Here is a 25,888-nt window from a genome sequence, read left to right as displayed (position 1 = left end):
GCGAGACACACAAGGTACACAGGGAAGGGAAAGACTTAAATAGACCAGGGAGGGAAGGCTAATGAGAGGCAGGTGAAACTAGGAATACACACAAAAACAGACAGTGAAACAAAACATGACACATAAGGAGAGTGACTGTGGTACAGACCATGTGAGGCTTGTATAGAACAAGGACTCTCAGATTTGTGTTTTTCTTCTTCCACATTTTCATACTTCCACAACACAAATTGGCATTTCAATCATTTTGGAATTAGAGCAGTAGAGAAAATATGCATGTGGGCTGTCCTAATGTTCAAACAGAACAGAGGAGTCACACTGTACATCCAGGTCAGCCCTAATAATGTGAGGGATCAGCGTCCTGGCAGCACGCAGCTTACTGCCTCCCTCTGATCTCACCTGCAGTCTGTTTGCATGGGTGTGTCTGCTGAAGTCCTGCTCAATCCCCAGTGACCCGGGTTGACCCAGTGTGTGACCACACACACACACACACACACACACACACACACACACACACACACACACACACACACACACACACACACACACACACACACACACACACACACACACACACACACAGATGCAGCAGCCCTTGCCTGACATAATTTATCCTGGATGTGAGAGTGCACATAGCCGCAGTTCTCTGTTCTCTCCTGTTAGCATCATAGATGAATCTGTCAGTTCTGAATGTTTTACGGTCTGTTGACAGCTGAATAGATCTACCTGACAGTATGACAAACAGCCAAAAATACAACATATAGAAACATTTGGAGATCATTTAGTCATGATCTACGATGAGGAACAGATGAGATGTATGTTTCATGTGTGATGTGATGTGATGATCATTGTACTTGCTCGGTGCTGCCAGTGGGGCTTTAGGCTTTTAAAAAAGATCTTACTTTCCTCTCGTGTCTCTCTTTGCAGGCTTAGATCCATCTCCTTCCACCTCAACAGCACCAGTCACAAAGAAACCTCCTGCTAAAAGGCCTGCAGCTCTACCTCCTCCGTCGTCCTCCTCCTCTGCTTCAGCCAGACGGCTAAAGCGACTTGCGGAGGAGGAGCGTGATCCAACATGTGCAGCTGCCACACTGCGCCTCCTGAGGCAGAACCTCCCTCCACCAGCAGAACCCAGGTACACCTGCTGACAGGTGCTGTCAGCTTACCTCTCACCTCACCTCTCCACCTCTTTCACCTTCTCTGACCTCTGTTCACATGTTCTCCTCTCAGTTCACCCCCCCATCATCTTTGAAACTTATTGAAGTTTCTCTCCTGAGGAAAAAACTCAAATTCATTATGAGTGTTGATGAAAACACAAGGAAATGATGTCATCAGTTGTTGATATTTATCCTGCAAATCTCTTTAGCATCATTAGAGATAAGCCGTGCTGTCCTATGAGGGCAAACACTCAAGTGCGCCACGGGGGTCAAACCCTGATGACCAGGCTAATTAGATCAATCTTCCTGCCGTAGAAACTAAGGATGTTCAGATACAGTCAGTCACACATCAAACAGCTCATGCAGAATGTCCTGAAGTTCACTTTTTAAAAATGAAAGGGATTTACTTCCAGTTTTAGGCCTGGCTCAGACTGCACAGTCTTAAATGAATTACCAGCATTGTGGCCGATGGTGAAGGACAATCAGTCGTCAGTTCTCGTGCAGTGTGACATGCGGCGTCTGGGACGTCCCACAACACCCAAACACAAAGACCAGCATTGACACATCTCATGTGACATCTCCACCGACATGTTACTGAGCATTGACCAATCAGGTGCTCTCTCCAGAGTGCAGTCAGGTAGCAATGGCGAAGAGGAGGAGGAGGAGGAGGAGGAGGAGGAGGAGGAGGAGGAGGAGGAGGAGGAGGGATGCTGAGGTTGCTGCTGTCAGGTGGGACAACAACAGAGAGGAAGAGTTTGTTAATCTGTGGTAACAGTACCCCTGCCTCTTTGACGTTTCCTCTCTTCACACACATCGCTTCTGTCAGTTTGATTGACAGTTGCTCACAGTCACTCACCTCCCTGATGACGTCTGATGTCATGTGTGGTCGTGTAAGAAGACATCCTGTCATTGATCAGTTGTCATACGTGTAGTCTGGCCGTTCAGCCAACCAAGACACGGCAAGTTATGGCAGAGTGTGATTGTTAGATCTGACACGGTGGCCGTCGTTTAAGACGGAAAACATCATGCAGTCTGAACCGGGCCTTAGTTGAAGCTGTTAAAAAGTCATTGTCAGTCCTTGGTGAGGTCACACACACACACACACACACACACACACACACACACACACACACACACACACAGAGTTGGTCACCTCCACATGTTTTCCTCCAACAGCACCTCATCAGGTCCAAGTTCATCCCAGTCCAGTTCAGACCGCAAGGCCCGCGATGCTCCTGTGGTTCCATTTGGTTTGGACTTGTACTACTGGGGCCAGCAGCAGCCCAACGCCGGCAAGATCGTCAAGTAACACACTCTCTCTCTCACACACACGCGCAAAACCAGCATCAGTACTTTTAAACATTTTGCTATCCAACTGTTTTTGTAAGGATTTGTTTTAATTTCTGAATGACTTTTTATTCCAGGTAAATTAAACTGAAACGGTCTCAGGTGTGGGTTTCTGACTGATGTGTTTTTTCCTTGTGGAGGTCGGCATCTCAGCATCAGTTCTGGGTTCATGCTGAGGTGGAGGAGGAGGTGGAGAATGAGGAGCTCCTGGCAGAGAGCAGGAGTAGATACATCACCTTCCCTGGGAAATTCACTCCTGTCAGCCATTACTGCAGAGCTCCACTGGGCAACGGAAACCTGTGTCAGAGGCAGGACCGCCGCAAGGTAACAGGACAAACACAAAGTGATTCAAGAGACAGTTCTGTCTCTTTCTGTTTCCCATACCGGTAGTGTGTGTGTGTGTGTGTTTGTCCTCCAGTGTCCTTTCCATGGCTTGATCGTTCCTCGAGACGAGGAGGGTCGACCCGTCAGGCAGGAGGACCGACTGAGGGAGGAGCAGGAGGAGAGGAGGAAGAGGGAGGAGCAGCCTGGTAAGGATGACACACATATACACACTCACACACACTCTTCCTCCGTCCATTCAAGACACAGAGGATGGCATCTGAAAGGCTTGTGTCCTGTAACAATAGAGCGCCATCCATACATACCAACAAATATGCCAGGGTCAGCAGCTGCTAACATACACCTGGACATGCAAGTGTAAGCTGAACATGATACCAATACTGTTTGTTTGTCCTCATGTTGTCCATTCAGAGTAAACACATTGTGCTTGTCGAAATAACCAACCATCATCATGGGTGAATTTAACAGAAATCACAGTGTGAGTTGGTGCAGAGGTGTCGGTGGTCCAGTGGTTTGGGGGATTTTTCCTGCTGGTGTAAATGCCTCAGATCAGTTTGTGAGTAGCTCTGATGAATAGATTAGCTTTAATGATATATTTTCCTTTTATATGCACAAACAATAATGTCCATCACAGCTCAGTGTGCTGCCCAGTCACTGGACTGAGTGGAGAGAACCAAGAATACACACATTAACATTGCATGTGTCTGTGTGTGTGGGTGCGTACGGGAGAGAGTCTGCAGGATGTCCACCAGCTGCCTGCAGTGTCTTGTTAACCAGCTCTGTGGTGCGTGTGTGTGCGCGCGCGCGTGCGCGTGCGTGCGTGCGTGTGTGTGTGTGTGTGTGGCCGTGGCATGCAGTCCAGTGAGTTGTGAAATAGCATCTTTTGTTACCAACTACATTATTGATCCAGGAGTCAATCTCACACCTGTGTGTGTGTGTGTGTGTGTGTGTGTGTGTGTGTGTGTGTGTGTGTGTGTGTGTGTGTGTGTGTGTGTGTGTGATCTCACAGTGGTGGGCCGCAGTGGTCGCAATGACTTGATGGCTTCAGCTCCTTCCACCTACTCAGTCACACACTGACACAGAAACATATACACACACCAACACACACATGAATATACAGTGAGGTTAAACAGTGGAACGTTGTGGGGTGCTGTGAAGGTGAGATGAGACCAGTTCTCATGAAGTATACTGTTAACTGATGTTTTCTGAGTGACTGTGTTTTGATGGCCATGGCTGCTCATGATAACCGTACGTAGCAGAGATGCTTCCAGTTTGGTGACTTGAATACAACCAGCAGCGTCAGTGGGTGGGAAGCTGGTGGGGGTCTGGGCCGCACTGCTGTACTGGCCACTCATGCTGGTCTCACTGGTGCAGTGGGGGGATAGCATGAAGCTGCTGGCTGACAGATGAAATGAAGCAGGTGGTGATGTCCATCAGAGGGAGCACATGACTGTCTGCACCCTCTTCAAGACTAAACTGAAAGCTAACAGCAACACGGAGCAGTGCAGAGGAACAACGGCCATTCAAAGAAAAAAGATGGCAGAAAGTCAACTGAGGAGTGGCTCAAGCTCATCAACCCACTTAATGTGATCAGTTCATTAATGCAGGCAGGAGCAGCCTGGGGGAAGGTGAAACAGCACAGTTCTCGATTGGCACTGCACAGTATTAAGGTCATGCATGACGAGTATGACTTCTCAACATTGCCTGTCCACAGCGCCCCCAGCTGCATGTCTGCTGCCACTGCTTTACTGCTGCACCGCGCTAAAACCACAGGTCAATGATTAGTCTACAGTGACACAAAGTGGCCTGTTCTGTGAAACCGCTGCTCTGAGGATGCAGCCCAGAATGAACAGCCATGTGAGGCTCAGAGGCGTGTTGGAGAAAGAGCAGCATGGCTAGCAGTTGTTAACAGTAGAAATATGGAGTTCTTGTCACTAAGTGCTCGAGCAGTGCTGCTGAAGATGTCTGTGCTCTTGAACCCAAACACCAGAAATGAAGCACGCATGCTGTGACAGCACAGGCTGCTGTAATCCATGTTTACCTCCGCTCTACCTGATCTGAACCACAGTTTAAAGGAGTGAGGAATGACTCTGAATCAAGCACACAGACAATAACAGCAAAGAGAGGAGTCCAGGCAGCTGACGGACAGACAGGGATGACATACACGCACACACATGCACACACACACACGCACACACACACACACACACACACACACACACACACACGCACGCACACACACGCAGGGCCCCTGTGCTTAGTGGTGCGTAGCTGAGAGACGTCTGAACAAACCAAAGACCCCAGATGCCTTGGTGGATGTGTGTGGCCTGGCCCCTACCCTGACACACACACACACGCACACACACACAGACCCCAGCTGGAAGGGCTAAGAGGTGTTGACAGAGAAAAGAGCCCTGCTGCAACACTGATTAAATTCAGAAGACTGTCTTTCTCTCTCACCATCTTTCTTTTTCTACCTCGCCTTTCTTTCTAATTTCCTTTTTCTCTTTTCCTCATTTCTTTCCTTTTATCTCTTCGAGTTTTTGTTTTTCATTTTCTTCCTTTCTCAAACTCCTCCAAGACGACAACAACAAAGTAGTAGAGGACACACATTTGACACACACCCCAGCACACAATGTAAAGGCAGCTGCTCCTCTTTTAGCAGTAATTATTCTCCTAAATACACCAGCTGCTTTTCAATTACTGCTCTTCTGCCTCTGTGTGTGTGTAATGAGGGATAGTTGAAGGTCCAGTCAGACCCAGGGTCAGACCGGCTGATTAATAACCCCCCGCCGCCGCCACCACCACACACACACACACACACACACACACACACACACACACACACACACACACACACACACGCGCTGAGCTGGGGTCAGTGTTTTGACAGAGTGGAGAGCCCGGCTTCAATCCCATCACAATCACAGTGTAATTACTTTGCATTACTGCAGGTTTATCTGAAATTCCAGTGCAGTACGTCATTAACTAGAAGTGTCTGTTCGTTTAGGCCGTCATTACTCTGCATTACTGCCGCTTTTCCTTCATCACACAGAATTATGACATTACACTTTGCATTAACAGCAGAGGTGGGTCCAAACGAGCCTGTATGACACCCTTTTTACTGCTCAGGCTCCGTTAAACTGTGGGGCATGAGCTCGTTCATGTTATCAGCTGTAATTACGTCATCACACTTTTCCTCAACATGACTTTCTGGTCAATTTTCAGTCTGTAATCATGGCACTGAGAGAAAGAATCTATCTGACTTAATAACATAAAATAATGTAAACTGGCACGGCTGCTCTGTGATTAAAGCATCATGGACTTTGTTTTTTGGGTAGAAGATGCTACTTTTTCAATGGATTCACTTCAGTCTGAGATTATTTGAAGTCTTCAGTCTGAAGTTTCTCTCACCGGGTTACCATTAATGTATTTTTATGCCCATGTTGAAGTATTGCGTTAGAAAAGGTTGATGGAAATGGCAAAATTAGAAAGAAAAGTCCTCAGTTTTCCTTACATCAAGTGGTTGCCTTTGTTAAGACCTATAAAAATGAATTCCAACCAGAAATATTTTTTGCATTTAATGGGCGATGAAAACACATTTTTTTTAAGAAATGTTATCACCTTGTTGCTCCCTCTTCTTCTGCAATGGTTAGTGTTTTTCCATCCAGGGAATTTGTGCCACCTATAGCTTATCTTATGGATAACAGCAGTGGATGAAGACGAGCTTTCATTCACATATTCATTTTTGCTGATTTTCTTAATGATACCTTTGGATGGAAACCATCTACTTTGTCACAGTGTTCACTTTGGCACCTGGTTTTGGTGTCGTTTTAGCCTCAGTATGTTAGCTTTACTCACACTTCAGTCATTTTTTGCCATCTTGCCATCTTTGTTGTGATGAGCAGCCAGAGCACTGAGTAACAATGATATTCCTTCAGTGACACTTTAGAGGAAAATGGCTGACAGTCTAGATAAATGACTCTCTGACATGTGACCAAGCTTCTCCACATAACAGCCACGGAGCTTTGAATACAGCTACACTGTACACTGTGTTCTTGTGCCATTTACCAGGAGCCATAACAAACATGTGGTTTCGGAAACATCAGCCAGGAGAGATTTTCTTCTTACGTCACAGCTGAATGATTCTTGTCTGTGTGTTGTAGACTGGCGTGACGCAGAGCTGATGCGAGACATCGAGGCAGCAACAGGAGAAAACCTGGGCTCTGACAGGCTGGGGAAAAAGGGAAAAGGAAAAGGGAAGAAGAAGAAATACCCCAACCTCAGTGACCTGAAGCAGAGCACCAACACCACCCGCTCCAGGCTGGAGAAGAAAGTCTTCAACAAGTACGTCACTTCCTGCACTTCCACACAGTTACAACACTGGCGACATATTCCAGCTTTGAGTCCATAGTAGGAAAACACGGGATCCCACAACTGCCACAGCACAAGCTGCTTTCACCAGCGGGCGTTTACTGCATGGAGAGTTAACTGACATTCATGTATAACAACAAAGGAGGGCTCCTTTAAAATGTGACAAATCCAGATGCTGAGGTTGTATCATGGGTCAGTATTTTGCCTACAGACATGATTTCAGTTCCACACCAGCTAAGGATGGTTTTGTATTCTACCTTTAAATGTTTAACAGTCAAATTTCCCTCAGTAACATTCAGCTAAAGGGTTAAATGTTTATGGCTGATCCCTGACTGCATACGCCATGTTTCTGCTCATTTCTCATTTCCATCCTCTCTTCTCCGGTCTTCCTCTCCTCTCTCTGTCCTCTACTTCCTTCCTTCCTTCCTTCCTTCCAGGAGCACCCTGCGCAGAGTAGCTGAGGTGATGAGTAAATCTGACCGGAGAAAACACGAGAAGTTCTCCAACCAGTTCAACTACGCTCTCAACTGACCTCCAGCCAGCTGTTTTAGAAGGAAATGTTTTGATTTATTGACGTGCACGCACAGGAACTGAAGAGATTAACGTGATTTAATACTATTTAAAAGACTGTTTGAACACTGTGATTCAGTTGGAATGATTTTACCTGCTTGTTAAGGAGAAGCTTTTTTTAAGATGTGATCATTAACCCTGAAACGTGTGTTCTGCCTCTGCTGAATGTTCATGTGCAGCTTCTGACACACAGGATGAATAAACATCTTTTGGCCTCATTTCTGGGCCAAATTGTTCAGCTTGATAATGCCTTTCTATCAGCCAAATCCAGTTTTCATTATGTCTCAATAACTGAATTTGTACTCTTTTTCAAGTGTTTTCTAGTGTTTCACTTTTTGTATATTTTTATTTATTTAAAGCCATGTATTCGAAATGAACCTGATGATGTACAACGATTTGTTCCAGAAGTAAAGTGTAAATGTTCCCTCAGCCTGCTGTGTTTTTGTCTTTGTCCTGTCCTCCACTTTAATCAGCTTAATTCAGGGTTAATTCAGCACTGCAGCACCACACTGACTGGGACAATGTTTGGACAGGAAGGACTTCAGAAATAATTGGGGATGAATGTGATCATTAGGGAATGACTTCCATGCTGTTTTTGCACTTTAATTTGGTAAAACAGCGTGAAGTTTTTGCTCTCCATTGCTGTTCATCCAGATCAGAATCTATCTATCTATCTATCTATCTATCTATCTATCTATCTATCTATCTATCTATCTATCTATCTATCTATCTATCTATCTATCTATCTATCTATCTATCTATCTATCTATTTTTTCAACCCTGTGCTGAGCCTGATGCAATAGAAACTTCGTTCGGCATACACCTGCTGTTCACTGAATGAAAATAAAGTTTGTCTATGCAACAGAAACAGAAAGGGCAGAACTGAAGCTGCAGAGGCTGAAATATCCAAAAACACTGGATCCTACATTTCCCATAATGCAGCTCCTTGTCATTAGACTATCTTCTTGTTCCAGCACATAGAAGTTAAATGAATGTACCCAGAGCTCTACGATCAGTGCATTTATACACATGCAGACTGTCTGCTTGCCAGATGCCAGAGGATGCAGACTGATGGCTTTGGATGGAGTCTTAGCAGCGTTCCGTGCAGAACAAATGGAGATCAGGAAGAGATTCACATTGTTCACAGAGTCTCTTGAAAATTTCCAGTCTAATGTGACTGGAATTGATTTAGAACAAAGTGAGCTCAGCGGACTCCTGTAGCCTGTTCCTCACGCTGCTGCAGGCTAGAGGCTCCAGGCTACATTAGCGGAATAGCATAGCACACCCAAATCTTTACCCAAACTGTCAGCAGTCAACTTGGATTGTGGGTAATGTAGTCACCAAGAATGTGTAGAATTAGAGAGAGGATATCTCTGGTTCTGCTGCATTGATTTGATCTTTTTGTGAGTCTGACAGTGTTACAGGAGGACAGTGCTACGTCAGTGTTCTCTTCTCAGGCAGCTAACTTACTGCTGTTGACTGCTGCGAGCTGCAGCTCCAGCTGACTTGAGCTGAGTGATCTGAACCAAACTAAGTGATGTGAATGAAACTAAATGGTTTGCTCTAACCAGTCAGTAACGAGTGACATGTCCATCCCACCACTGTCATCTTCAGTACACAGAGCTGTGCTGCTAACCTTCACAGCTTTGAGTCATTCATGCTTTTCACAGCAATGGAAACAAAAAACCTCCACAGTTGTGTCGATCCTGTCTGTTTTTGTGGTCATTTCACTGTCTCTGTTATTCAGCTCTGTGAGAGGTCAATGTCTGCTTTCTTCCTCCCACCTGTAACACTGATTAACTGACTGTTTCTCCAAGCGGGACATATTGCTGCCAGTGCGCACAGAACTATAGTATTTGAATCACTGACTGTGAGGTCTGGAAACAGCCCAGTGAAATCATGCTGAGCTGAAGTGAATCGGATCAAACTGACCTGAGAGCGTCTGCTCTTGAATATTCATCAGTTTTCAGTCATGCTAACTACACAGCTCGAGGGTTAGCGCTGCTGGTCTGCTGTCAGGGCCACTGCTTTGATCCAAAGCGAAATATCTCAAATATTTTACAGACGATGAATCCTAATTATTTTGGAAATCTCCTGATTTCCCCCCCAGCACCACTTCAAGGTTGAATTTTTGATTCACGATGAATCCTACTGACTTTGGTGATCCTTTGACTTTTCATCGAGCGCCATCATCAAGTCAAGATTTTAATTTGTAAAGCACTTTGCTTTATGAACAACTGCTTGCAAACCTAATGAAATGAACTATTTGTTATTACTTTGTTTGCCAGTTAGCAGATGTTCATACACCACCATGCTAAGATGCTAAATATTATGCTTGCTAAGCATCAACATGCTGCCATTGTCACTGTGAGCATGTTAGCATGTTGATGTTAGCATTTAGCTCAAAGAACTGCTGTATCTAAGTACAGCCTCACAGTTTGGTCCACACAATGACAGAAACCTGCAGTTCCAGTGCTCCTGACTGTGGGAACAAACGAGCACAGACATGTTTCCTCTTGGAGAGGAAAGCAGGACCTCACTGCTGAGAGAAGACAGCGCTGATGCTGAGCCGCCATGCTGTTCGATGCATCACACTGTTCCATCACAATGAGTTCACAGGGCTAGTTTTCACTGTTTAATTGTCATTATTTTAATATTTTCATATCAAAGGACGATATCATGTTGAGTTGAGGATTCAGTACATTCAAGGATTTTATGGAAACTGTCAAGAAATTCAATAAATAACAGAAGTGAAAACAATCACAGCTGGAGTTACACGTTACTGACAATAGATCAAGCCATTCCTAAAGTCATAAATAAACATCCAATATTCATACAGACTTTTTCTTAAAAACAAAGAAATGAACTATTTGCCTATTGCGTCGTTAAAACAGCATTCGGAATAAGGAGCTAGAACATAGATTTATGTACAGTTTCTGGTAGATATTCACATTCTATCAAAATAATCCGCTGAAATTAAAGCCTTCAAACGTTGGTAGTAAAAAGGAGAGCAGAGCTGAGCGCTGACAGTCTGCTGCTGCGCTGCACTTCATTCATACAATGAAACATTTCAGTCTCTCTGGGCTCTGAGGATGCGTCTGTCAGATCTGACATCCTCTGAGTGTGTGTGTGTGTGTGTGTGTGTGTGTGTGTGTGTGTGTGTGTGTGTCTACAGGTGTGTGCTGTAGAAGGCGGGTGCAGCGTAGCTCTGCGTCCCCAGCATGAAGGGGGACAGGACGTGGCTGGCGGTGAGGAAAGGCAGCTGGACCAGGCTGCCGGTGGGGGGGTGATGGTGGCTGGTGTAGCCAGCGTGCATGGCCAGGTGCCCGCTGATTGGAGGGGACGGGCTGAGAGGGCTGAGGCTCCCCAGGCCTCCTGCTCCTCCTGCACCTCCAGCTCCTCCTGCTCCTCCCGTACCAGTTGGGGCGGACGTGTCGGCTCCAGGATTCTGTTTCTTCCACTTGGTGCGGCGGTTCTGGAACCAGATCTTGACCTGGGTCTCAGTGAGGGAGAGTGACAGGGCCAGGTTGAGCCGCTCGCACACTGACAGGTAGCGCGTAGACTTGAACTTGTTTTCCAGCGCCACCAGCTGCTCGTAGGTGAAGGCAGTCCGGGCTCTGCGGGGCTTCCCCGACTTGGAGTCCGAGCCAGAGCGCTTCCTCTTCGGCTTGCCCTGCGGGCCTTGGCCCCCGTTGGTCTGGGCATTGGAGATCTGGCCTGCAGGGCCTCCTCCGGGGCTCGTGGTGTCTCTGCTGGGGTCCTGGTGGCTGTGCTGGCCCAGATCTCTGTCTCCATTACTGGGCAGAGCTGAGCTGCTCTCCTCACTGCTGTAGGGCCCGTCTGGGGCCTCTGAGTCTGGAGTCCCAGATCTGTGGTAGTCGTCCTCATCTGGGCTTCTGTACACAAAGCCTTCCTCTGGAAATACACACACACAACAATGACAGTGTCAATAAAAACATCCTTTGCTCATTCAGAATGTAGCTACCTGAAACAAGCTGTGGACGTCCAGCAGTAAACATGTGTGTTTGTTGGGCTGCAGTTCCCCTAATGGCCACTATATGCTGGCCTCCACAAAAATAATGAACAAATGACTTGAAATGGCGTCTGTGGCAAACACACACTGAAGTGGATGCTGTCGGATGTCTTTGCAGATAGAAGTCGGTATGTCGGTTTAATCTATGCTATTAAAAAGACAAATAAATGTGACTGACGAGCTTTGATGCTCCTTACAAGAAAATGTGGGCAAACTTTTCAGGTAAATTCTACTCTTTAAACCCACTACAGGGCCCCAGGGACAAGTTAGGCATGGGCCCTTTTTGCTGCATGTACGTCCTGTTACCTTTTGGTACCCATCATTATATTCTGTTTGTGGTGTGTCTGTCAGTTTGCGGTCATTTACGGAAACGCAGGTAATAGAAATCTGCACCATGTAAGCCTAATGTAAACTGAAACAATAAAGGCCTCAATCTACACATCGAAACAGGGCGTCTCTACCACACACAGCCTCAAGATTAGGCAAAAATTCAAGTACAGTATCCTTTTCATTCATATTGTGCTTTAGCGATGTTAATCACCAAATACATTTACAATAAGTGAAATTACTACGCAGTGATCGGAGCACCTTCAGGGTGTCTGAGGCTCCTGACGGCTCTCTGGTGTGAATGTGTTTGTTGCTGGCTTTGTCCGCCTCTGTCCGAGTTAAAATGTATTGTACAATATATGGCACCAGGTTATAAAATAACACTAATAACTTAAGGTATGTGGCTGATTAAAAAGTAACTCAACAAGACAGCACAGAATATAAAACTAATGATAAAATGAAAGGTAATAGTTGAAATGAACTTGTGAAATGTGACCGACAATCAGCCACAATAAAAATCATTGAGGTCTGTAGAGCCTTAATGTCTAATTAGATTACTTAAATGCAAATCATTAAAACTTTCAAAAGAGTTCCAGAGGAAGTAATGGAACAATTAGTCAAAGTGCTGCGTGAAAATATTGTTCTCTATGAGTTTTTATCAGCCAAACATTTGGAGATTGGCCAATTAGCAACTGAATCATTTAATTAGGAGGAGGGATCTAAAGCAGCCTCCAGGGCTGGATGAACCCACTAGAGGGCCCCAGGACAAAACAGCAGCGGGTCACTCCTGAACCCCCCCCCCAACTCTGTCCTCATAGTGTAAGCATGACTTTATGTTTAAGTGGCCTTCAGGCCAGCTGGATCAATGCTGTGGGGTTCTGATAAGAACTGAGCCCACACCACGCATCAGCTGAGAACATAAAGGTATTTAAACTACATCTGACAGAGAGCCATGAAAGACAGAACGTAATGGCTCAAAATACAGGCCTTATCATTTCAGTTTATATTGTGCTTTGGTGTAAAAAAAAAAAATAAAGTCTATCACTGACAAGGTGAAATTCAATTACAGCAGACTAACGGTCACACAGAGGCTTCAGGGCCACAGAGAGTCCATGAAGTTACAGTCCACCCTGACCCAGTGCTCATGTGTTTTATGTGTTTTTACAATTTTATCAAGTTAAAACACAAATCAAAACCAAACAAAAAAATATGTTTAAAAATCCTAAAAATAAAATGTTTACAGTTGCATAAAAGTGCAACATTAAAAATGTTTAGTTAAAGCTTTAAAGTTGTGAGTTTGAACAAGTCTGTTTCTATCTCCAAAAATAAAATAAAATAAAAAAAAAAATCCACCTGCTCTCTGGTGAAAATCCACCGTGAGCTTGTTCACTTTATGACAACAACAAATCACAAGTCTAAATCTAAATGTAGAAAAGCTGTCCGGCTGACAAAATAGAAATGGAAAAAACAATGTATATAAAAACCCTTAAATTAAAGCAGAAAATGTGATTAAAGATTTATGCTGTGCTGGTTCAGTTTTTGACATGTTAAAGTTAAATCTTACATATGATTTAAATCACACTGGTTTAGTCTGTGGTTCACATCAGTGTGTGATCAGCTCACAGTCCTTCAGGGGAACAAAGAAACCCTCCAAAAAATGGACTTCACTGTTAGATGCAAACATGCTATTATTTAGTGGTATTTGCGATTTTTATGGCTGTATGAGTTTAAAAAGAAATACCTGCCCAAACACATACAGAAATCATCCGAATGAATTCGATTTCAGTATGCTGACAGTGAGTATTTTTCATATTTAGGATATATGAAAAATGTATTTACAGTAAATGGTGTTCTGACTGCATTGCCTCTAAAAAATAAGCTGAGCATGTGTTTGATAAGACTGGACTTATTTGTAAAGGGTTTCGTTCAGAAAGTCCAAATAGTGCAAACAGTGTAATCATCAAAATGACCTTTATTTTGAACAGTGTGGAGATGATTAGAGGAACATTCAGGAGATTATTACTCTGAATGTATCTCAGTATTCTCTGCACTGTAGACTTTTTATTAGCCTATAGAAACAGCTCTAAGAGGAAATTCTGTTTTATTTTTCCGATTCAAACTGATGCTACAATGGAAAGAAAAACTTGTTTTCTTATTTTTTAGTACCGTGTAATTAAGAGATCAGACAAATAGCGAAATTCTAACTATAAATTTAAGGCTAGAAAGGGAAAGAACGCCACATGAGGAGTAAATGAAAAATAAAAGCAGGGAATAATTCAAAGGAAAGAAAAAAAAGAAAAGAAGTGGAGCAGAGAGGGACCGCGGCTCGTGTCTGAACAGCAGACTGTGGAGAACAGTAGAACATCCAGCAGAGGAAACGGAGCTGATTGGAGCTAATGGGTTTGAATGGAGGCTCACACACACACACACACACACACACACACACACACACACACACACACACACACACACACACACACACACACACAGTGTAGACTGCTGGTTGAAACAGATATTCACCAATCAATAACACCGATCACACACACTCACGCACACACCAACCGTGGCCAATTACCTCGCGCCCCTTTTCTCTTTGAACTGAGCTTCAATTAAAGGCGACGTGTTTTTCTTTTTTTCTTCGGCCGACTGTCGAGAGAGAACGTTCAGACCGAACACGCGCAGAGCCGCAGCTGCTTTCTGTCACTGTCGATCTGTGACGCCCAGAAAAAGGCGACTTTGGAAGATTTGGGTTCTGAACGGCCATCAGGACTCTCCTGGACATTTGCACTTAAATTCAGCTTTCTGTCTGACACCTTTAGATCATTCAGAAATCCTCCGTGTAAACACACACATTCACACCGAGAAAGTTGCCAAACTGCTCATTCTGTTAAAGCAGAAGCTATTCACGCAGAAAATTGGATATTCCTAGAAATTAATTAAAAATATAGGCGAACAAAAGTCACATCTAATCCAAACTATACATACAAAAATATTTCCGAAATAGAACTCGAATAAAAAAGAAAAGAGGCCAGCAAAGAATCCGTCATTTTCACTGAAATTTGGTGTGTGGGGGTTAAACACAGCCTCCAAATGATCAAATAAAAATTAATATTAAAATAAAGTGAGATTTAGTGAAAGAAAAAGCATTTTAAAATGCTGAATAAAAGCAGCGAGATAAGTAAACTTAGTTTAAAAGCGTTTGGACAGAGAAAGAACGAGGCCCTGGAGGGACGACTGGCGGGAAAACATCCTGAGCCCAGACAAAAAGCCACAGATGAACTGGATCATTCGGGATGCTGGATTCACGGGTCAATACTCACTGCTCTGGTACTCCTCAGCACCGTAGCAGCCTTTGCTGGGCTCGAGGCTGGGCTCGCGCTCTCCCGCTCCTCCTCTCCTGTTCTCCGCTCCGCACGCGCTCAGCTCGCGCTCACCTCGGTGACCCGCGAGCTGCTGCTGCTGGAGTCGACGGCTGCTGGTGAACTTGTTGGGGTCCAGGATGTCCAGTACGGAGAAAGAGGTGGTCCGGTGCCCGGTAGGGCCCTGGCAAACAACGCAGCGGAATTATTCATCCACAGTATTATTATTATTATTATTATTATTATTATTATTATTAGATTATTTTCGTTTGAGCTTCTTTTATTTCGTCTTCGGTCAGGAGAATGATATCCTGTTTCAAGTAGTATGAGACTCTAGAGCTCCCAAATGTTGTGTTTCTCTCTTTTTAATGTATGCATTCATTCATAAATATCATTGTTAATTTGTAACGCTTGCCACAATTATTTCAACGAATAATAATAATAATAATGATAATAATAATAATAATAATAATAATAATAATAATAATAATAATAATGATAATAGCGTACAGTCCGTGAAACACAGCACTGACATTAGTCTCCGTATCTGTAAGCCTAACTAGTGTTAAAGTATTCAAGTAAACTGTCATCTGAAGGCAGACAAACACACTTCACAGCCAATAATACGGACGGTAAACTGGATTCATAAAGCAAACACCATGAACACAAATCAACTACATTTCCTATATCCGATAATAGCAGGTCTATCAGAGGGAAAACGACTCAATCCCATTTTTATTAATGCAGATCGAGTGTTGAAAGAAAAGCAGAGTATAGGCAAAGGGGTAGCAAACCTTTATTATTATTATTATTATTATTATTATTATTATTATTATTATTATTACTTCACTGTGAAAATAACTGCAAAACAAAGTTGTTTTTAGAGTTTAATGAAAGCATTCATTTATGATTTTCATAAAATCCCTGATACTCATATGACTCCATCAGTTTGACCCTGTGTGCGCACACCGTGCTGACTCTATGATATAGATATGTACACTGAATTTATATCCTTTAGATTTATGTCAAGCCAAAAGGTGACCAACTGTATTAAGCAGATAAAAGGTGGTGCAGTGGCTCAGTGTGGCTTTCCCCCGCACTACACCCTGATTAGGATCATTCATTTATTAATGAGGCCAGTCTGGAGCATGTCGACATGAATAATCCCACATTAATAATATTATAATTCTCTCTTTAAATAATCCAAGGGAGCATGCGGGTGTAGCACCCAGGGGCCCATTAACATCTGATGATAAGAATAATCACACAATGCCACGATCAGAGCTGTGATTAAGGGGAATAATCCTTTATTTGCGGAAGAGTTTAGGGTTGTAATCTGAAACAATGAAATTTAACCGGCTGGATATAATGCGAGAGATTTCTCCACGATTTATATACATACTTTTTAAATTATTCGTTTTTGAAAAATAAATAAATAAATGAACAAAAAACACACAAACAAAACAAAACTATTACTTCATTGAATTTTCGTTTAGTTGAGAATTGTTCAGTGTATACAGGGAATAAAATAATTATGGTGTTTAGGCCCACATTTTGTAAATCATATTAAATCACACAATTGTGGAATTATAAAGTTCGCATGTTTTCGTTTGTGTTTCGTGGATTGGAGAGGAGCAGAATCCCAGTTTCTGTTTCTCGCTGATCTTTTGATGCTATCGAGTTCCATTTTATTGCTTCCCATCACTGCAGCAAATTGGCTGTTAATTTTACGGCTATATCTTAATTAAGGCCTCATCTGCCTGCTCGGATCGCACAACCGCAGCATGATAAACGCAGGCCCAGGACGATTTACATGAAACCGAACGATCACCAACATCATCAGAGAAACAAACCCAAACAAACAAACAAGCAAAAAACAAAAACAAAAACAACAACAAACAAACAAAAAAACCTACCCATCGCTCCACTCGCACTTCTGCATTCCTTCGTAAAGTTATAAATATATATATATTTCAATTTGCGCACTCTGTGGAAGCTGCAAGCCTCACTTTCCTGACACTTTTCATGCCATCTGAACTGCACTGAACGGTTATTTTCATGCATTGCTCGCTACCGTCTTAACTTGTTCTGTTTGTCTAGTGTGATCAAGCTGCTATGACACACACCTTTGACACCTCAGAGGGATCGTTTCTGTGTCTGATCTGCTGCTACAACTACACGCTTCCCCCAGAGAAACTCCATGAAGTTTGCTCCCATCTACCTGCTGTGGCGGCGCTAACACCGGGTTCGTCGGCGGAGGTTCTGAGTGGTTCTCCGCGACCTGAGCATCTCTGGCTGCGGCCACCGCGTTGGCGAAGAGCCGCTTCTCCCCGGCGGCTCCTCCGTCGAGCATGTCTCCGCTGTCCGGGCCCACCACGGTTTGGACCCCGTCCCCGCCGGGAGCCGGTACCGCTCTGTCCCGACTCATGACGGGCTGGACTACGTCCGCCACGGGGCCTGCTACGGCTCTGTCCCGGCTCATCACGGTCTGGACCCCGTCCGCTCCGGGCCCCGGTACCGCTCTGTCCCGGTTCATCACTCACTCTCCCTTTCCCATATATTCAGACTCCGGATTAAAATGCAGGAACGGTGAAAAAAGAATAATACTCAGACCAAACCTTTTTAACGGGACTGTATGATATTCATGTCAAAACGATAACTTCACACCACAGGCCGGTTCACGGGTCCCATCAGCATCCAGTCTGAGATGAGGTTTTCAGACCGTTAAAGTTTTCCATAGGTAAGAGTCTGGATAGATTACGGGCTTTACTGGACTACCGGACCTGGTCCCGTCAAACTTTAAACTTCTTCTCTCTGTCTTCTTCTCTCCGGCTCTTTCCCCTTCATCCTCCGCATCCACCGGGGCAACACAACGTCTTCGGTGATCTAATGTCTGTCTGTCTTGTACGGCGCCGTTATCCCGTGTTGGCACACACACATATACAGCGCTCGGCGTCCCGACCTCCAGCCTCGCGCGCTCTGTCTGGTCACCGGTGGGTGCGCGTGCTGGAAGCCTGACAGGAGCTGAAGGCGGGACGGACGCTGATCTATCTCTCCAATAGTTAAAACTAGCTCGCGCCCTCTATGTCCCTCTCTCCCCATTAGTTAAGTGAGGCCCCCTCTCTCCTCCCCATCTTCTCTCTCTCTCTCTCTCTCTCTCTCTCTCTCTCTCTCTCTCTCTCTCTCGCTTTTTCGCTCCTTCAGCTCGTGCAGCTCTCAACACCTTTTTTGGTTTTTAGCCGGCCCCCCGAGGACCCACTATCATATCCTCAGATATCTGTGTGTGTGTGTGTGTGTGTGTGTGTGTGTGTGCGCGCGCGCGCGCGCGTGTCGGTCCGTCAGCGTCTCCCTCTTTATTTATGCATTTATTCAACTCTAGGGGTTGTAATTGGCTACAAATTAATCCCACTTCCACTAATAGTCTATTATCTCGGGTCGCGCGCACGGAACGGTGCGGCTAGTTCACTGTCGAGCACGAGGAGAAACAGAGACAGAGAGCGGGAAGCGCGCGCTGGCTTTTCCCAGTTAGTCCGCTGTACAAGCTCACAGACCCTATGATGTAACTTTGTTTACATCTACACAGCACTGAAACGTTAACTGCGTTGTAGGTTATAGCAAGTGAAATATAAACCGAAACGTAGCAGGTGTTGTAGGCTACGGTAGGTTGACAGCAGTTTGGCTGTTATAGTCTGTTGGTAGGGAGAATTAATGTTAACTAGAGTGTATGAGAATTACAGTAGCTAGTGTGTTGAAAGGTTAACATGTCGAGCGATGTAATTGACGTGTAGCTGTGTCGCCTTGCTTTAGCTTTACTTGTGCATCCATATGAAAGGAGCCCTTATCTTTAATGCAGATTCCAGGGTAGGGCCTCTCCTCAAAACTCAATTACTGCCTGAATAAAGCCGGTAATGTCCCCGCTGCAGTGAAATATTGATTCCTAATCCTTGGCAGTCATTACTATGCCAGAAAATAATAGACCACAGAATTGGATTTTGATTTAACACACGACGTGTTTATTCAAATGCTAGGGACTTAATATTCCGTTGACTCTCATTTTCAGCCACGGAGGAGAAGGGAATAGTGATGGAGGCTCTGACGCCACACTTTTTATATTGTTGTGGAAGAAATTTAAAAAAGAAAGAGGTGATGGGACATCTTTCCCGTCCTCCTCCCCGGCCCTAATACACAAGGTCAGCTCCATGTAATTGCCTTGCTCAATGATCCTTAGGAGGAAAAAATTAAAAGTTGAGCAAAATAATGACTGAAACAATGAGACATGATTAGCCAATCAGAGCGCCGAACCTATTACGGGAGCCTTTTGATCTACTTCCTGCTTCCGCCTGGAGGCTTTATGGCTTTATTTTAAAACAGTCAATATATTAACTGTATTAAATATCACAGCAGCTTATTCACCTTGGAAAATATTAGCATTTTAACTATGGAGGAAGAAAACTATAAAGCACTGCCAACACACACTGCTACAGGAACAATGAACAGAGAGGAAGACATAGGAAATATCAGCTAAGTGAGTATGGAAGAATATTCACTTTATGTTTTTTTTCTGTGAAGTTCAAGCAGTCTGTCATTGTCTTCTGGATTTCAGTAAGAGTAAATAAATACCAGGTTTACCATGTCAGATTAAAGATGTATAACAATTTATGACTTAAAAGATGGAAGTTTAAACATCAATCTAACCCTATTCCCCACCATATCTGTGACAACGTAATGACATAATGACATGTATGATTTGTCTTTTGGCCCTTGTGCCATTTCGACTGAACTCCTAGTCCACTTCAAGTCCTCATTGATACTGAACTGTAATTTTGAAGGTGCAACAATTGCAATGATAATAAATAAAATAATAAGAATAAAAAGACAAATCTCAGCAATAACGTAATAATGATGATAAATTATATAAAATAATGTAATTCTAAAAATAACAATAATATTAAAAACATCATTAAAGGCAAAGTCCGCAGTACTGGTAAAATGTCATAATATAAGTGTGTGTGTGTGTGTGTGTGTGCGTGTGTGTGTGTGTGTGTGTGTGTGTGTGTGTGTGTGTGTGTGTGTGTGTGGAGGGGATTACTGAGTCATAATTAATAATTAACTTCAAGTGAGGATCTGTGAAATGTTCTCACTTGGCAGCCTTTTCTGCCTCATTTTATTATTGTTATGGGGACACTAGCTCCTCACAATGATAGTCACACCATACCATGTGTGTGCACACACACACACACACACACACACACACACACACACACACACACACACACACACACACACACACACACACACACACACACACACACACACACACACACACCCCACACACACACAGTGGCAGTCCTGGTTCCCACACTGTGTGCCAGCAGACACTGTGGGAACACTCCCAAGCCTCTCCCTCTCACCAGTCAGCATGCGTGTGTGTGTGTGTGTGTGTGTGTGTGAGTGAGTGAGAGAGAGAGAGAGAGTGAGCCCGTGTGTGTCTTGCGTCTATAATTATTCTAATGAAGGTTAACGAGCTCTGCTCAGCCTCCTCTTTATTAAATTAATCTCAGCCAGTAATGAATCATAATTACTATAATTAGCAGCTTGAGCTGCCTGATCTCACACTGGTGGCTGGTCAGAGTGAGGTGATGATACCAAGGCTTTCATCGGACCTACAACCTTCATCTCCACCGCTCTCTGCTCTCCTGTCTCTGTCTCTGTCTCTGTCTTGTTTTGAACACATGCATGCAGGTCCACACTGGACATTTATTCAAATGGTATATTTTTGCTGAGTGTCCTCTGATATGATACACTTTACATTATTATTATTATTATTATTATTATTATTATTATTATTATTATTATTATTATTATTATTGTACTATATATATATATCACAATTCAAACTTTGACAGGCCTGACATGAAGTGACAAGAAACATTCAAATACAAAATGTCTGCTATCAACAAAACTGTCCAAAACTACTGGCTTTCAAAACCCTCATAACCTGTTTATTTTTTATTAAACATGTGCTTTAGTTGGAAGGATTTTCCTGTCTGCCTCATTTTTTCTTCCGTCTCCGTGCTTCTTCCATTCCTCCTGTTTTTCTATTTTGTGTCTTTTCAAGGTTCTATATTTTAGATTAACCATCCTCCTCTTCCCCATTACTGGAGTAATAGCTCCCCATCCTCCACTCACACACACTTGACCCACACACACAAACACACAGCCCCCCCCCCCCCCCACCATACACACACATACTCACAGACACTCAGATAGCATCTGACCTGAAGAATTAATTAAATATGATAGCTGATTAAAAATAGCATAACTAATAGTGTAATATCTCAAGCTGTCGTCTTTAATAGTCAACATTGTGTGTGTGTGTCTTATCTGCTGCAGACAGACGCTCTCACTATTGATTCCTGTTCATTTCAGTTGTCAGGCAGACCACTCAGCTCATCTGGAATCATTAAACTCTACTGTCTGCCTGTCTCTGTCTCTCTCTGTCTCCCTCTGTGTCCCTCTGCCTGTTTCTCTCGCTGCGTCTCTGTCTTTCTCTTACCTCATTTTTGGACTTTAATCCATCCATATTTGAGTCATTTCAATTCCAGCATTTTTCCTTTTAAAAAGAAACTGCATCACAGCCAGGCCATATTACGATCACTAACAGATGACTGTGAGTAGTTAAAGGATAAGGATATCTTCTTTCACTGTGCCATAGAGCTCCATTGTTGTCCAAAAACCATTAAAAACACATCAGTGAGCCACACTGTTGTACTGGGTAGCATGTTTATTCTTTACACACTAGTTTACTTGGACTCAATCCCACATACACCTGCACACATCCTGCTGCCACAAATACTCACTAGAGCACCAAATTTGGATTAATTGCTGAAAACAGTCCTAAACAAAAACTACAGTGGCCACCTGTGTTAGGAAATGACTGATTCTTTGTAAAAAAAAAAAAAAAAAAAAAAAAAAAAAGAAAAGAAAAGAAAAGAAAAGAAAAAAAAGTGTGTTTTATTACAATGAGGCTGATGTTCAAAATGTTTCTTACTGTCAACAAATTCAGCAAAACCTATGTGGAAGAAAATTAAAATCGAATGAAAAGACCAAAATGTGACAAATTATTACAGTGTGTTTATAATGATTCGATATATGTCCAATAACCTTTCACTTAAACAGACTCTTTATTTGTCTCTGTCCTCATCACTGATATTTAAAAAAAATTAGTAAACCTGGAGGAATCAACTCTTTTATTGTGTCACAATAAACCCCCCTCCCCCCGTTATTGCTCTGTGGGTGTTTGCTTTATTCCCGGTGAAAGAGCTAATTCCTCTGACTGGGGTATTCAATCAAAGGCTTTATAGGTCACAGTAGATGGAGAAATACACACAGGATGTTATGGTGGTGGTCATGAGCTAACTGTGACACGATGCATTATTTAGTAAATGTTAATGGGCCAAGTGACTTGAGCAGGGATGAGGTCCAAATCAACATGAATAGCAAATAAAACTCAAGTTTGTGAATTACTAACTTAAAGAAATATTCTGTTATGTTTTTGTCTATTTTACTTTAATAAGTTTTGCTCAGTTGAGAGGAGAGGAAAGGAGAGCAGAGCAGGAGTGCGATGAGTGGCAGACAGGTGAATTCACCTTTGCCTCTCCATCTGACTAGAGGTCATTTTGGTGATCTCTGTGGCAACCCTGAGGTTAGACTGAGGTAGTGGGACCAGATGAGCTTTAATGGTGGAAGTCACAGCTCAGTGATCAATGTATGTGTGTGTGTGTGTGTGTAACTATAGACACAGTCCTTTGATGAAACTAACACACTGCAGCGTATGAGAGACCAGCAAACTTGTTATTGTCTCTGTTAAGCAACAAAAATTGGTAGAAATACCATTTGGAAATTAAATAAACCAATGAATTTGGAGCATGAACCTATTTTTTGACCACCACTCTTACACCAAGATTTCCACTTGTCCTGGACACTATGAGAATGCAATAATTGCATCAACAATAATCACACAGCAGTCCACCAATTAGATATGTTGTGTGCATTCGTGCAGCGTCAAGCTTCCCTTTAAAAGCTACAGATGAACTTCTCTGTGAAGGCAGAATAAATAACACCTTCAGCAACGTCTCAGGACCAGGCAGCAACCTCCCGGGCTGAAAAATGAAGCCGATGTGGACATGCCAAAAACTGCAGTTGCTCTAATGGCCACGTAAGGCTGGCTCCAAAAGCCAGTCAGTTCCCATAGACCCCCATATTAAAATGCCTCACTTACCTGCAGGAATAAATGTCTGCAGCCTGGTACGAATCTCTATAGCTCTATAGCTAATTTCCTGGTCATGACAAACGTATGTGGGGTAAATTTTTATGTAGCTCACCCGTTTAAATTATATTAAGCCTTCAAGTTACATAATTGTGGGCATGGCCACTTTGTGTTAGAGCTACCAGACTTCATTTGGCCCACCACAGCTCCATCCACACTCCACCTCTCAGGCCTTTTTTGGATTAATGGGGAGTTAGGCAGAGTCAGGCACTGCCCAGTTTTATGATCAGGACATTGTCCAGAGAACCAGCCTGGTCAAGACTTCTGAATGAACATGAGAAGAACACTTATTAGTAACAGGTGTAAATGCAAAGGCTACGGATACAGATCTCATGCTGAGACCAAGTGGAAATGGGCTACTGGCGTGATTCTGGAGCTGGACACATCCTGTGAAGATTATATATATTTTCACAGCTAATTGCACTCTATTTGTCTGCCCATGCTGGGCATTGACCACAGAGATATGAATGCATGCTTCTCTTCAGGAAGTAAAACTAAACAGCAGACATGCTGTGGTTCAACACTAAAGCTGTTATCCACAGACTTGGAGACGTGGCAACCCCAGTGGTCGCAGGAAACAAGACGCTGTGTCAGACAGTGATCTCCCTCAGTGTGTTCTGTAACCCACAGTCAAGTCTGTCAAACTGGATGGCAACATGAATGTTTTCATATTTCAATACAAGGTCTCTGTGTGCTTCTGGTCAATCTACCAAACACTGACACTCAAACTGCTGACCATACACTGTGCTCATTCACGCACACACACACATGCACGCACGCACGCACGCACGCACGCACGCCGTCAGCAGATCAATATTTATGAGCTATCATGCTCCTGACAAAGCAGGAAATTATGGCAGCCAATCAGTGCAGCCTAAAGCTCAGAAACGCCATTTTATTGTTTGCTAATTGATTAATCAATTAATCATTCAGCAGTGTCTTTGATGGTGCTGTACTGCTTCCACCAAATAATACTGGCTTAATTCTGTGTGCATGAAGTAAAAAACGGGTTGGCTCTGTCTTGCAGTAGCATGTTAGAGGTTCAGCTAATCTGTAATATAGAATGTTTGTATTTACTTAATCCGCCCATGTGTGGAAGAGAAGCCAATGTAAGGACTGGAGGATGGTTAGTTATTTTAGCCTGTGTAGAAGTTGATGCACCTTGTTCAGGCATTCTATATCAGTGAGTATATTGCAGCATTTTATCTGTATCAGTCCAACAATATATTACCATATATAATATTGTTTGGCCTGGAGTCCATATGCTCAGTGCTGATTTGATATATCAGTTATGTGTTAATTACAAGTAAGTGCACGAGTGTGTCCATCTATTTTTGCCACTGGCTGTTTACAACTGCTAGCCACAGAGTTAATATCTGAACTCTGTGCGTTTCATTTTAGTCACCAGCATAACAGTTAAAATATTTAAGGAAAGCTTTCAAGGATCCACCTGCTGGAGGAAACAAGCAACAAGCAACTGGTGAAAATGTTCCGCCTTCATAAAAAATGAAATAAATTTGCTCTTGATTTAAAGTAATTTCTACACATCTCCTTCAGACACTTGCAAGCATTTTAGTAATAAACTGGGACAGGTGGTAACAAAGTCTTTATTACATGTCTGCATCTGCCGCACGCATCAGTAAACCGTAAACTCCACTGTATACACAGTAGCATTGCAATGAAATGCAACATAAAATGACCGTGAAAAAGATTGGAAAAATGGATTTTGGGAAAAAATGTTAATACTGTGCACCAGCACGAGAGACCCTGCTAAGATGAGACCCTGTGAACTGATGAGGGCTGCTGTCCAGCTTTAAACCCTGAAATCACTTTAAGGTCTTTGTGGGTCTTCAGGGCTAAAATGGTTCAACATAACACCTCATTCTCACACTGGCTCTTTCACGCAGTAGCAATGATATCTCCGCTGCCAAGTCCTTCAGTGTGGATGCGTCTGTGTATGTGTGTGTGTGTGTGTGTGTGTGTGTGTGTGTGTGTGTGTGTGTGTGTCAGTGATTGGTTTCTGTTTTATGGACTGGCTAGCAGAGTTCTAGTA

General features: G+C 43.4%; 2 protein-coding genes across 2 annotated transcripts in view; one reads left to right on the top strand and one right to left on the bottom strand.

Moving 5' to 3' along the window:
• Positions 1-8,217, top strand: part of uvssa (UV-stimulated scaffold protein A) — a 30,709-nt gene extending 22,492 nt beyond the window's left edge. The window contains exons 10-15 of the mRNA XM_070963282.1: positions 925-1,132; positions 2,331-2,459; positions 2,642-2,825; positions 2,920-3,031; positions 7,010-7,190; positions 7,655-8,217. Coding sequence (XP_070819383.1) covers positions 925-1,132; positions 2,331-2,459; positions 2,642-2,825; positions 2,920-3,031; positions 7,010-7,190; positions 7,655-7,748 — 908 coding nt within the window. The 3' untranslated portion in view covers positions 7,749-8,217. The remainder of the gene's footprint in view (positions 1-924; positions 1,133-2,330; positions 2,460-2,641; positions 2,826-2,919; positions 3,032-7,009; positions 7,191-7,654) is intronic.
• Positions 8,218-10,956: 2,739 nt separating this feature from the next.
• On the bottom strand, positions 10,957-18,042 carry nkx1.2lb (NK1 transcription factor related 2-like,b). Its single transcript, XM_070963337.1, has 3 exons — positions 17,728-18,042; positions 15,468-15,690; positions 10,957-11,702 (listed from the first exon to the last, which is right to left on the bottom strand). The coding sequence occupies exons 1-3, from the start codon at positions 18,040-18,042 to the stop codon at positions 10,957-10,959; spliced, it is 1,284 nt and encodes a 427-aa protein (XP_070819438.1).
• Between the last annotated feature and the right edge of the window lie 7,846 nt (positions 18,043-25,888).

The sequence above is a fragment of the Chaetodon trifascialis genome, chromosome 5, assembly GCF_039877785.1.
Source record: "Chaetodon trifascialis isolate fChaTrf1 chromosome 5, fChaTrf1.hap1, whole genome shotgun sequence".
Lineage (NCBI taxonomy): Eukaryota > Metazoa > Chordata > Actinopteri > Chaetodontiformes > Chaetodontidae > Chaetodon > Chaetodon trifascialis.
Note: the sequence above shows the minus strand (reverse complement) of the source record. Positions and strands in the feature narration are given on the sequence as shown.